Genomic DNA, 13266 nt, shown 5'->3' with positions numbered 1-13266 from the left:
CTGAGCTCTTCTGTTCATTTCTATTGTTTTTGCCTTATAGAATTGCAGGAGGTACTTGGACCCAAGACCCCTGTTCACTACTTCTTGTGCTTTTGTGATACGAGCTCTTGGGGGCTGTGGTCTCTGCCAGGCTGTGACCTGGGGACGAATCTGCTTCAGGTGTGAGGCTCCCTGGGGCCTGAGGGGTCCACGTGTCCCCTGAGCACTGACGAGTAGGAGAGTTTTACTGACTGTGGCCGTCCCTTTGGCCCTTCTATCATGATTCTGGAAAACATAACCACACACAGGACCAAAGGAGAAACGAGAGCTCTGTCATCAGGTGGCTGTCCTTACATGTGGGGCTCAGCCATCCCTGGGAACGCACCTGCTGGTAAGACATGGGAAGTGTGGAGAATTTCAGTTTAGAACTCTGATTTCTCTCAAACTGTCTTAAAGTACTGGATTGATTTATGCTCCTTACGCCCTGAACTTGAGAGGGTGTTCCAGTGACGGGACCGGGCTGTGTTCCCACACCTGTGTTTTGGGTCTGGGCCCAAGGGGCACCTGAGGCCAGGCACAGGCACAGCTGCTGTGGGTCTGGCCCTGCTCTGTAGAGTAAAGGGCCTGGGCACTGGCCGATGTTGTCACTTGTCCTTTCCTACCAGTTGAGGGACTTCTGCATAAGTCAGAACATCAGAATTGGTTTTGCAGTGCACTTTGGGGAGATTAACTTATTTTTGTATTGACAGTAGTAAAATCTAGTGATTTCTGAGTCACTTTGAGATTATTTCCAAATTATTTTATGATCTTTCTGAAGGAAATACTGGAAAAATTATTTTAAATATGGTTGCCCTCTTTCCCAAAACTGTTAAACTAATGAGCAAATAACACTAACTTTGAAATCTCTAGCAAACTAGTAATGAATCTGAGTACAACAAGGCTTTGGAGTAGCAGCCGACCTTGGAGGGCCTTCCTTCCCGTCGGGGCCGACAGGGTACATGGCCATCACTGCGGCCTTTACCTGGGGAATCTGAGAGCTGCTTTGGGAGGGATTTGGTCTTTCTGAACATCAGTTTCAGTCCTTTGTCACTAATGTGAAGCAGAAACAAAACAAAAACTGTCTGAACACCTCAGGATTCCTCGGCCTCGGGAACTGACCAGGATCTACACCTAATCTGTGCCCACGCACGTGTGAAGCTGTCTCTGCCTGTGCCAGCAATGGCCTCTGGGAACGTGGGTGGCTCTCACGTTGTGCAGGTCACAGGGATGTGTCTAATTCAGCAGTTATAAAATGCGGCCACTGTAGGGAAACACGTCTGGCACCCACAGCAGTGGAAAGCACCAGTCTGTCCTGTCCTCCGAGGATCTGTGTGGACACCAGCCTTGCCCTCGTTTCTCGGGCCCCACACACACTCAGGTCTGCGCTTCTGACGCCTTCGAAGTATTTATCTTGACACATAAACCTTAATGTGTATAGTGCCCATCTTCCAGAACTACCTTATTTTCAGGAATTAAATATAAGCCTGGTATAATGAAAGTTAATGCAGATGACTGTCAGTTGCCAAATTCTTGATCCTATGAGAAGTGTAGTGTTTGATGAATGTTAGTCAATAGAGTAAAATGCTGTGTCTGTGGGCGTCATGGTGTCCACCGTACCCTGGTGAGATGTGAAATGCCCTGTCAGAAATTAAATATAAATTTAAATGTCCTTATTGGTGTCTGAGCTTCATACCATATGACGTCAGGCTCCGTTTAGGAATATTGGGTGCTATCAATCACCAGTTTTGACAGACTTAAAAACTTGAAATTCACTTCTAGGGGGAATATACTGAAATGTAGATTTGAGAACTGCCAGTTGGGAGATAATAGCATTTAAAGTGAGAAGTTGTGTTTGGAAAATTGTGTATGAATATTTTTGTATTAAAAAAATTTTAAAGGCTTTTTTCTTAAACTTATTTTATATGGGATTGCATTTTGAAGTTTTGGGCTTTTTTCCACTTTTCCAGTTACTTTGAATTGTTTGTCATTCTACAGCATCTGGCACAGTCCTCCGACGCCCCCTCACTCAGGGAAGGGCTCCTGTCCTCAGCTGTCATCCTGCTTTTGACTTGCTGGGAAGAGGCTAACGTGCCCATGGGAAGTATAACAAATATCGGAAACAGAAGTGTAGTTCTGATTTTGGAAAAATGCTTTTCTTTCTTTTAAAGATAATTTGGTTCCCACAGCCCCCTTGAAGGTGAAATGGTCAGGAGAGGGGAGCTGCTAACTCATCCAGCCCTGTAGCTGCTGAGCTCCTGGCCCTCAGTCTGCTCAAGAACCAGCCTTTGATGTGCCCCCTCTCCCCATCTGTCATTGGGAATGACCTTTGTGCTGACCCCACAGTGTCACCTGTCCTGAGAGAGGCTGGGGCCCTGGAGCAGAGAGGATGAGCTGGCCCAAAACACAGCTCTGGGGCTTTCTTTAGAAAAGCTAAACTTTAATTACTCAGGTAGTTTTTACAATGAAAACAGGTACCTGAAGACTGGTCTTAAATGCTCACAACTGTACAAAAGACAATACAAACCCTGCGGGCGACGAGTGCGCCAGACATCTCCTGCTCCCAGGCCTTGGTGGACCGGCGCCACCCTGCTCTCAGCCTCGCTGGGTGCCACCTTTGGTCCCCGCAACCTCGTGGGGGTGGAGAGAGCGCTACACTAGCAAGGAAAAGCCCTCCCTCATGGTCAGTAGAATTTAGGAAAAAAATAAAAAAAGATAAAAGTCTAACAGGCAGAGCTGTCGCTAAAATTAGGCAGTTATAACTTTTTTGGTTAACTTTAACATTCAAAAATGGAATATTGAATCCAAAAAAGTGTCTTAAATCACACAAAAGGTAACCCATATTAAAATTTAAAAAGTAAGTCCAAAACACCCCAGAGAAATGAATCTAAAGAAAGCTTCGGCAGCACGTCAAGGCCGGTCCCTCGGCAAAGCCAGCGGTGTTGTCCCCTGGAGCCTGAGTCAAGGCCAGCAGAGGGGCGGCCTCTAGGACACGTTGGCCATGGGCTTGTACTTCTTGAAGCGCGTCCACTGGCCTGTGGCGTAGTTCATCTCGAAGACCGTGTCCACCAGCATGGTGGTGCTGCCCTGGCCATCTGACTTGGGCAGGTCCTCAGTGTGCTCACTGAGCTTGATCTGGATCACGTCGCCCTGCTCCTGGCACGGGTTCTCTGCAGACAGCAGGGGCTGCTGGGCAGGGCGCCTGGGGCCAAGGAGCCCGGCCCCCACCCCAATGGGGCCCACACCCCTCCACCCGACTAGGGCAGGCCATGTTGACCCACCTCGGGAGCCAGCCATGAAGCCCAGGATGAGGGCCTTCTCGGGCCGTGTGACTTTGTTGGCCGTCTTGAACATCTCCTGAGCGGCAAACATCTGCTCTCTCTGCAAGTGTGGAGAAGGGGTGTGGGTGCCTGGGCCCCGCCAGCCCCCCTCCTGCCACCTGGAGGCCCATGCCAGGCACAGCTGGCATCCCCACTGCAGGTGTTGGCCGGTGAGGCTGCAACATCTGCCTGGTGGCCTGTGGTCCCACCAAGGCGCACATACCGTGAGAGACAGGTTCTTCTTGGGCTGCTGCTGGGTAGGGGGCTGGGTCTGTGGGGCCACCATGGCCACTGGTGGCGTCTGGGCAGTGGGGGTGACGGCCGGGGGTGTGGTAGGCGTCAGCGGTGAGGAGGGTGCTGTGGGAGTGGGCGCGGGTGCAGCCGGGCTCAGGCTACTGTTGTACATGGGTGCCCTCTGTTTGAACTGCGCTGGCAGCGCAGGGCTCGGGGCACTGGGCTCCTCAGGCGGCCGGCTGGCCTGCAGGCTGGCTTCCCGGGAAGATGGGGCTGCAAGCAGAGTGAAGCCTGGTGAGGGTGCCAGTAGGGCTAGGGACCTCCACCCTCCCACCCCTCCCAGAGAAAGTGGACAGACTGCTCCAACTCCCCAGGCCCTGACTGCTGACCCCGTCCTGCCCTGGGGCCCACACAGCGCCTGAATTCCGCGTGCTTGCCTTGAGACTGGCTCTGTGCATGCCGGCAAGAGGCCCTCTGGCCACAGCTGGGGCAGGAGCCATGGATAGCACCTCCAGCCAGGTGATGGGCACAAGCCCCCAAGAGTCCACCCTCTAGCCAGAGCTCTCAGCCTTTCCAGACCAGCAGATAAGATTTCCAAGCTCTGGTCAGCTCCTGGCCTGGTAGGCCAGGTTCCCCACCTTGGGCACTGGTGAGAAGACCAGCAAGGCCGCCTGACCCCAAGGCCCGCTCTGGCTGCCTTCCTCCACGGGGCCAACTTCCTGGCAGGCAATCCTGAGCCCAAGGGAGCAAAAGCCTCAGAACAAAAACCACTACCTACCTTTTCTTCAGATACCTTCTTTCTGATATGCTGAGACTCTTAGGGGACCCTGAGGTGCTGTAACCTTGGCAACCCCCTCCTGCTCCCCAGCGGGGACTCACTCCTGTTGGGCTGTACAAGGAGCAGCTGTCTGCTTCTCCCAAGGAAGGGCAAAGCAGGTGAAAACTTTGGGTTTATTTCTTGAAACTTGTGCTGGCCAGGAGGGTCTCCCAACCCCAGGCAGCACCAGCTCGACTGAAGGAGAAGGACGTAGGACAGATGTCCTGACACCTGAGGAAGCACCGTGTGAGCAAGTCCTGGGAAGATGCTGCTCCCTCCCTGGTGGGCACTGGGGAGGGCCTCAGGAAGGCTGACCCCGGCACAGGGTGCCTGTCCTGGCTGAGCTGAGGGCTCTGAGGCCCTGCTGCCCGCTCACCTGGTGGAGTCTCGGAGCTGGGGATGTAGGATGAGGCTGGGACCACGCTGGGCGTAGCGGGCAGGTAGCTCGTGGACGGCAGCGCAGGTTCATTGTTCAAAGACCCGAGTTTCTGGAAGACAGTTTATGGGGCCCTCCCAGAAAAGGCTTGGGTCTCAGTGCGTGTTTTCCCCAGACGCTGCACTGTGCTGGCTCCTCCGTGGGCCTGGGCGCCTCACCCGCAAGTGGACACAAACCTCTACCTCCATGGGAGGGCCCCCTCGACCCTAGAGCAGGACACTGGCAAGGGGACATCTCCAGACCACAAGCCCTTGTGCTCGGCAGGACTGGAGCCCAGACCAGGCCCTTCCCTGTACTGCCCCGACCTGGAGCTGCCTCGGAGAGGAGGAGGGGGCTGGGCTGCTCCTGTTTGGTCAAGGAGCCTCCCAAACCAGCAAAGAAGAAAGTTCAACAATGTTTTTTCTTACCACAAAAGCACATGATAAAAGGAAGACATGCTCACTATAAGAAAATGAGAAAAAAAAAACTATGCAATAGGAAGGAAGTAACCCATTACACAGAAATGACCAATGGTGACAAGGCCTTCTCCAGGCCCTGCCTGTGGACCTATCGCCACAAGCCGCACATGCACAGTCTGCGCAGATGAGACTCCAAGAAGTGAGCTGCGCTTGGCTGTCCAACCTCCTCCACGGCAGGCAGGACCGATCCCCACGGGCAGAGGTCTTGTGCGCAGTGAAGCAAACTGCCTCGAGGCGCCACGTCTGGCAACCCCAGCCCGCCAGTGCTCACCCTCCCCAGCCCACCCTCACGCCCGCAAGGCAAGCATCACCGCCTCCGCTGGACAGAGGGGAAACCAAGGTGCAGTGGAGAAGAGGCTCGCCAAGGAGCCCCTCGAGCAGCACATGTGGCACATGCGTGTTCCAAAGCGGGCTGCCAGGCCCATGTCAGGGGCTCTGGCTGGCGCTGCCTCATGTACATGTCCACACACATACATACCTGCACAAATACATATGTATATATGTACACACACACAAATTCTCTGACAGGACACATTTTAGTGCTAACAATCAGAACAAGAGAGCACCCACTCTGGCTGCGTGAGGTGCTGGAGGGAGACACTGGCAGTCGTGGGAGGTGCTGCGGCTGCACTGAAACCCTACCTGTGTGGACACCAGGCCGGCTGCGTAGTCTGGGGTGGCATTCTCAACGACTGTCTCTTCCTTGGCTGGCTTTTCCACCACTTCTGCATCTGTTGACAAAGCAGAGTCCTCGTCAGTGCCCACCTGGTTCAGAAGGTGCATGTGTCACCCACGCGGGCTCAGGACAGTCCTGAAACACTACACCAAGCGTGCACTTCAAACACGAGTCTCCAGGCGAAGAAAATGAGCCCTCAGGAAATGAGTTAGAGATGATCTTGTTGAGACGTGAAAGGCATCAGTAAGACAAGAAATGCAGGCTTCCACGAGAAAAGGAAGAGGAACGGTCAGGAAGCGTGGCCCTTTCCCTGTGCCTGGCAGCCCTCGCTGAGCCCCCCAGCAGCACAGCGCCTCTCCCTCCGCAGACCCTGACAGGAAGCCCGATTACGCACCCAACGTCTTCCTCCTTCTCTTCGCCTCTCGGCCAGCACCGACCATATCCAGCTCAGAAATGTCAAGCAGCTGCCAAAACAGACAGAAACCCACCCTAAGTACAGTGTAAGGAACACCAAGGCCAGGCTTGTCGGGGCCATGACACCAGAGGGGACATGCCCACCTTCACTCCCCTCTCCTTCCGCAGAGGCGTCCTTGAAGGTGGTATGGGGGTCCGATTCCCGGCAGGGCTGAAGACACTGGGGGTGGTGGGACTTCTGAAGGGCGCCTGCTTTGGGATGCCTTTGAGTGGGGCTGCAGAGAAGAGTCAGCGGTCAGTGGCGATGACCAGCAGGGATGGCCCAGGACAGGGCTGCCCCAGGGGAGGATGGTGGGGAACGGCTTGTCTCTCGCCACTTGTATGTTCTACGCTTTTCCAGCACGAGCAGAGGCTGTGCCGCCAGCGTGCTCTGGAGGAAGGAGACGCCTGCCTGCTTGCCTCACCCACTGGCACCCCTCAGCAGGCTGAGCCCCGTTCCCATGGATTCCCTGCGTCTCTATGAGGGCAGGTGGGGGTGACGTCCCCAGGATGCCTGCAACTCCTGTCCTCGCCCTGGAGTGAGGGTCGGCCCTTCCCCTGCAGTGAAGCGCTTGGCGTCGAGCTGGCCTGCCCAGAAGAGTGAGGCTGTGGGAAGCAGTGATATCACAGCCAGCTTATGACATTTTTGCCAAAAACACTGAACCGAAACAAAGCATATCTGCAACCACCTGCCCTAACACAGAGTCTTTATCAGCACAGACAGCACTCAACCTCCACTTCTTTCTTGTGCCTCCTGGTGAATGGATTTGTTACTGGCTAGATGCCCACACACTCTGCAGCCAGAATCACCCTCCCCATCTCCCCAGACCTGGTCCCACATCTGTCAAGAAGTCACTCGACACTGGGGGACGGAAAGGGATCTGGCTCATTCCCCAGCCAGCAGGCACCTCCCCATTACTGGCACCAGGACCCGTCTCAGTGCTCAGCATGCAGACACAAGGGGCCACTCGCTCTCAGATCCCACACAATGACCCAGGCGCACTGCACAAGTGGCTCCTTCTCAGGATGGCCAACAGGACCAGGGCAGAGAAGCACCCACTACACTACACCGTCCAGAAGCTGGGTCAAGGACATGCTGACTGCCGCCCCTGTCCTCAGGGTGCCTCACTGGGGCTTGGAAAGGAAGGTGAGGGAAACTTTCTCAGGAGGATGAACATGCGGGGGCAGGCAAGGACAGAGAGGGGCCCATGTCAACCTGATGTGCTTCCAAGGCACTGGGGCAAAAGCCTGCCCTGAGGTGATGGGGCCAGGGGACTACCCCCACACAGTGACAAGTCAGCCAGCACCAAGAGGGCAGTTCCTACACGAAAGCTTCAGGACCGTGGCTCAGCATGTGACAGATGGCAAGTGAACCGACAGGACTGGGCCCCAGAGGCTTTCTTTTTGCCTCCAATGGGCATGCACGTCTGCTTTGTTTTCATGTGACCTGCCTTCTCCACTGTGTGGCCAGCCCTCGGCCCTGGGGAGTGAGCAGTGCCAGGGCAGGGAGGGAAAGGGCGCCCCGGAGAACGGCTGTGCTGCCCTCTGGCCCTTTGAGTTGTTTGTCTAGTGCCTTCAGGAGGCGAGCTCCAGGACAACCCATTTTCTCATCATAAATATCTGTCCTGCTTATGTGCACACGGGGCTTTCTGTTCCCAACCCTGGAGCAAGGATGAAGGTGCAGGCCTAAGAACGTGGCTCTGGGCTGACTGGCTAAGTCAGTCTCGAAGCTCACGTGACGAGCCGCATCCCCATCCACAGGCGGCATCACTTTTGCTCCCCACCACGGAGAAGCTCGGAGCACAACAGCAGCACCTGGGGCCAGCACGGCCGCGTAGGACCTTGGGCACTAGGATGGGAGCAAGCGCAGCTGTGTGGCTGCCACACCCACCTACAGCTGCCACAGACAAGAGAGAAGCAAAAACTTGTATTTTCCTCAAATTCTGGTCTTCGTCATCTTAGCGTGTTCATGCATATCCTTCCAGGTCCTTCTGTGAGTGTAAAAGCTTCTGAAATTAACACTGAGCTCTCTCCTCGCATCACAAATGCTCACCAAGAGACCTGGAAGGCAGCTGTATGTAGGGCCTGTTGCCGATGAGATGCCAACATTGCAATGACGTTGCTAACAAGAAAAAATAGTACCTTTTAGGTGAAACCTTCCTATCTGACAAGTGACAGACAGCTCTGACCCATAAGCAAGCCCGAAGCAGGAGGAATCCTGAGGCTCTCAAGCCTGCACACACAGCAGTACGCATGGGCCACAAGGGCAGGACGAGTGCAGCCTTACTTGTAGTGTCCATCTTCCGGAGCAGCCCCCGGCCCTTGGCGTGGAAGGGCACCCCTGCACTCCTCTTCAGCTGCTGGGCAGTCTCGGTGGCTGTAAGAAGGATGCGTGTGTCAGTCCTCATCAGAGTGACAATGCACCTTTCACTGCATGTGGATTATGCCTGAATCAATCTGAGTGACAAAGAAGTATGTTTTTTAGGTATTGACACACAAACACAGAGGTCTGTTTTTCTAAGTATTCACTGGTTCATTGAGAAGGCCTACAGGAGCTGAAATGTTACAGCTACACTTTCTGTGTAGAAAACTACTTTCAAGTAAGTAGAGCTGTGGGGCTGTACTTCCCAGGAGACGACGGGCAAGCCCGGCACAGAAAGCAGCAGCAGGACTCCAGAGGGGTCTGAGAAGGGCTTACTCTCCCCATAGCCTGCTGGAGGGAGGCCTCGTAGGGGCCCCGTGTGAGGCCTAGAATCGGGCCATGGGGCCTCCCGGGCAGCCCAAGTGGAGTGTCCTCACCTATCGACATCAGGCACAGCCTAGCATTTCCCATCACAGATGCATAAACATGAGGAAGGAAACGAGATTTCCCTGACACGGCTTAGAGAGGGACAGAGCCCTCATGCCCAGCACCAGGTTCTGCCTCAGGAAGGCAGGTGCAACTGCTGACTGCATGGAGCGGACTGAGGAGCCGAGCAAAGACCACGAAAGGCTGCTCAGTGGGCCTGAGGTCTGGGCTGTGTCTGGCCAGCTCCGTGAAGCTACAGAGTAGTGCCAGCCCCAGGACGTTGCCCATTCCGAACCATGAGTCACGATGGCTACTGTGTTTTATTCATATTTTTTGAAAACAGGGCATTTATGTAGTAGTGCCCCTTATCCATGGTTTTGCCTTCTGCCATTTCAGTTACCCAAGATCAACTGTGGTCCAAAAATATTAAATGGGAAATTTCAGAAATAAACAATTCTAAGTTTTAAACTGCATGCCATTCTGAGTAGGGATGTGAATCATCCCTTTGTCCAGCGTATCCACACTGTACACGCTACCGGCCATGAGTCACTCAGGAGCCGTCTCGGTTATCAGATCGACTGTCACGCTATCACGGTGCTTGTGTTCAAGTAATTCATATTTTACCTAATAATGGCCCAAAGCGCAAGAGTCGTGACGCTGGCAATTCAGATGTGCTGAAGAGAAGCTGCAGAGGGCTGCCTTTAAACACAGGACATGTGGGGTTTGGTACTATCTGGTTTTAAGCATCCACTGGGGGTCCTGGAACATATCCCCCCACAGATAAGGGGGGACTACAGCATGTTATTAACATCAATTCCATAGCCACTCAAAATACAACAGCTTACTGAAATCTGTTCGCTATTTTGGTTGAAGGAATCAATTTCCTTGCCTTTTTCCCAGCAAGTATCTACCATACACGTTTTATAAGCCTCTCTCTAGAAAACATTGATAAAATGACCAAACATCTTAAGGTCAAATTGAGATCATTTGCCATGAAAGAACAAGGTCAAGTCACAGGAGGAAGGACCCAGCCTTTCGAAAGCCTTTTGAGGCTGCCTGTCCCACCACGCGTGAGACTCAACACAGACTTCATTTTTTAACAAAGACTACAGACACTTTAACCTGGAAATTCTGAAGTTTCTAAAGCAGATTTTTAGAATGGACTGTTTAGGATAGCAATAAATAAATTTCTAAAAAAATAAACCCCACTATGTAGAACTCTGTCCTGAAAAGACAGTTTTAGGTACCATAAAATCTAAAAGAAATCTAAAAACAAAAACTACAGAAATAAGACGAAAGCATGATTTGCTCCACAGTCAGTTTTCCCAAATCTGCTGGACCTCCAAGGCAGAGGGCCCCTCAGCCAGGCGCGCCCACCCTCCAGACCCGCAGGAAGACGGCAGCCACTTACATTTCTGCAGGAGCTCTGCCCTCAGTGTGGCGCTCTTCGGCTTCCTTTTTAACTGAAAATGTTTTACTGGGGGAGTGAGGGGTCCGGCGAGAGTCGTCAGAGCATTTTTATTCAAGTACTGGCACTCCAGCGGCAACATGGCCGACGCTTCGCACTCATTCACTGCTCAGAACCAACACAACACGTTAGGAGGTGCGTTTCCCTTACACAGACACGATTTTCACAGCTAATAGGAAAAGACAACCGAAAATGCAGTTTCCTATTGACAGTTGTAGAGCTTCTGCTTCGTTTTCAAAACAGAAAACAAGTATCCACAAAAATGACTCCCCAGTTTCGGCTCTGCCATCACCGTCATCACCCAGCAATCAAGGCCATCACTGTGGGCTGAGGGTCCAGGACTAGCAGCCCATCCAGCTGCAGGGAGCCAGCAGAATGCCCAGGGAGCTTTTTATTTTTTTTTTATTTTTTTTTTTTAATAAATTTTATTTTTTTTTCCTTTTTCTCCCCAAAGCCCCCCGGTACATAGTTGTGTATTCTTCGTTGTGGGTTCTTCTAGTTGTGGCATGTGGGACGCTGCCTCAGCGTGGTCTGATGAGCAGTGCCATGTCCGCGCCCAGGATTCGAACTAACGAAACACTGGGCCGCCTGCAGTGGAGCGCGCGAACTTAACCACTCGGCCACGGGGCCAGCCCCCCCAGGGAGCTTTTTAAAGGCACAGCACCTGGGCCCTACTGAGAACTGCTGGGCGCAAGGGCGTGAGGGAGGAGGGTCAGGAATGTCTCAGCTTGAAAGTTGTAAGCCTTAGGCACCACAGACACACGTCAGTACAGCTATTATATGCATTTCCAGAGCATCAGAAGGTTTTGCCAAAATATGCCTTAAGCAGCAGGAAGAGAAAAAAAGGTCTGTGGCCAGCAAGTCTTCCCTCCTCCAGTCCCCATGGTCCCGGTCAGTGGCCTCTCCTGCACCCTGCCGAATCCTGGCCCTCAGAGGCGCCCAGGCACACTTCCTAGGCCTGTCTGTCCATCCAGCAGTTAGGGCTCAAGAGAAAACGCTGGGGCAAGCAGCTCCTGCTGCCTCGAACAGTTGATGAGCTAACCTGGAGGGAAAGCACAGCTGAACCCACCCCTGCTCCTCCTGCCCGCCCCGTGCCACCCCCTCTGGGGGAGGCGAAGAAGCCAATCTGGAGCGGAAGACAGAGCAGGCCTTTCCCGCCACCCAAGAAACGTCAGCCAGGTGGGCGCGGACCTCTTCTGGATCCCCATCAAGCTAACCACCAGGACAGAGACATCTTGGGTTTGCTTCCCAACGCTCTGAAGTACCTATTCGTGCATGTGCAGTTACAAATCAACTGAAAACCTACAGAGTAAGAGTGAGTGGTCACCTCGTAGGTAAGAAGAGGGTCGGGAGTGACTCGAGGGGACTGTCAGGCCACCAACCCTGCCAGGAGCATAGGGGCACAAGTTCCATCTTCAAGGGGCTGCCAGTTCCAATTCTCCTGACCAGGAGAGGAGCAGACCTCCTCATCTCACTGTGTGCTTTCAGCCCATTCGCAAACAGTTTTCAGTTCATGTTTGAACAGCTGAACTGCTGATATTTTCAACGCATGTTTCCAGCATCTGCTTTGCCGGGAATGTTCTAGGCTCTGGACACACACCCTGCGTAGGCAGAGCCATGTCCTCACGGAGCTGAGCAGGGAGATGTGTGAGCGTGAAAACAAGAAGTAATTTCAGACAAAGCAAGTGCAGTGAGGAGGGGGCCTATGGGCTGCTGTAGGCTTTTCCTTCAAAGATTGACAAAAAGCCAGATGGCAGCACATGGGGTGGGGGGTGTATACAGGTAACATTTTAGGAAGCACAGTACACAAAGTGACACAGTCAAATTCATTTTAGAAAACATGTTTTCAGGAAGACCCAGTTCCCTCCTCTGAGCATAAACCAAACACGTATATGACGTACCCTTTTCTCTAAGTTCTCCTAAAATATCTTGAACGTTGGGATTCTGCTCTTCAAGATCCAGATTAAGAGAACCGGTATCAGGAAAGGACTTCAGAATGTCAGCTACCATGAGAACCCAGGGGTCCGAGTCCAGAGTGGCCAGCTGGATGATCTCTGTCAGGGCGCCCTTCATCTGCCGAGAAACGAGAGATGATCGTCTTGAGCAGGATGCCAACAGCCCACTGGGCAGTCACATGGCTACCCCCAACCCCAACCTGCCTGTCCCGGGAACCCATCGCCCGCTCCTCTGAGCAGCACTGCCACCTTGCATGTGAATGTAGGACTGGAGCTGAACAGAAGGGAGCATCTGTGCACTCGTGCTTTCAAACACAGAGAGGAGCCCAAAGCAGCGTCCAACCTCTACAGCAACTGTCCCCATGCCCGGCCCCACCCTCATGGAAACCTGTAGGCTCCCTTCTTCTGCGCCCCCTACCCCAGGACCATCCCGCTTCCCTGGGCTGCCACCAGGCTCCCCCAGGCCATGATGGTTGCAATGCCCACTCGCGTCTAGTGCCCCCACCTCAGCCTGTTGCCTGCCCTCCCCTGGGGCGGCCGCACCTCCCTGCAGTGCCCCAGACAGTTCCTGGCAGGAGTTAGTCTCCTGCTGTACCGATAGAACAGGAAACAGGAAGGCCATCCAGGACGAGCTGGCGCATTCCAG

General features: G+C 53.5%; 1 protein-coding gene across 3 annotated transcripts in view; it reads right to left on the bottom strand.

The window, feature by feature from the left end:
* Positions 1-2434: 2434 nt before the first annotated feature.
* Positions 2435-13266, bottom strand: part of NELFA (negative elongation factor complex member A) — a 28026-nt gene continuing 17194 nt past the window's right edge. For all 3 annotated transcript variants that reach the window (XM_044767979.2, XM_044767981.2, XM_070506366.1), the window contains exons 2-11: positions 12567-12738; positions 10609-10770; positions 8697-8786; positions 6515-6645; positions 6351-6420; positions 5923-6011; positions 4763-4874; positions 3559-3842; positions 3297-3396; positions 2435-3185 (exon numbers count right to left, since the gene is read on the bottom strand). In XM_044767979.2, coding sequence (XP_044623914.1) covers positions 3001-3185; positions 3297-3396; positions 3559-3842; positions 4763-4874; positions 5923-6011; positions 6351-6420; positions 6515-6645; positions 8697-8786; positions 10609-10770; positions 12567-12738 — 1395 coding nt within the window. In that variant the 3' untranslated portion in view covers positions 2435-3000. The remainder of the gene's footprint in view (positions 3186-3296; positions 3397-3558; positions 3843-4762; positions 4875-5922; positions 6012-6350; positions 6421-6514; positions 6646-8696; positions 8787-10608; positions 10771-12566; positions 12739-13266) is intronic.

Source organism: Equus asinus, chromosome 3, assembly GCF_041296235.1.
Source record: "Equus asinus isolate D_3611 breed Donkey chromosome 3, EquAss-T2T_v2, whole genome shotgun sequence".
In the NCBI taxonomy this organism is placed as follows: domain Eukaryota; kingdom Metazoa; phylum Chordata; class Mammalia; order Perissodactyla; family Equidae; genus Equus; species Equus asinus.
Note: the sequence above shows the minus strand (reverse complement) of the source record. Positions and strands in the feature narration are given on the sequence as shown.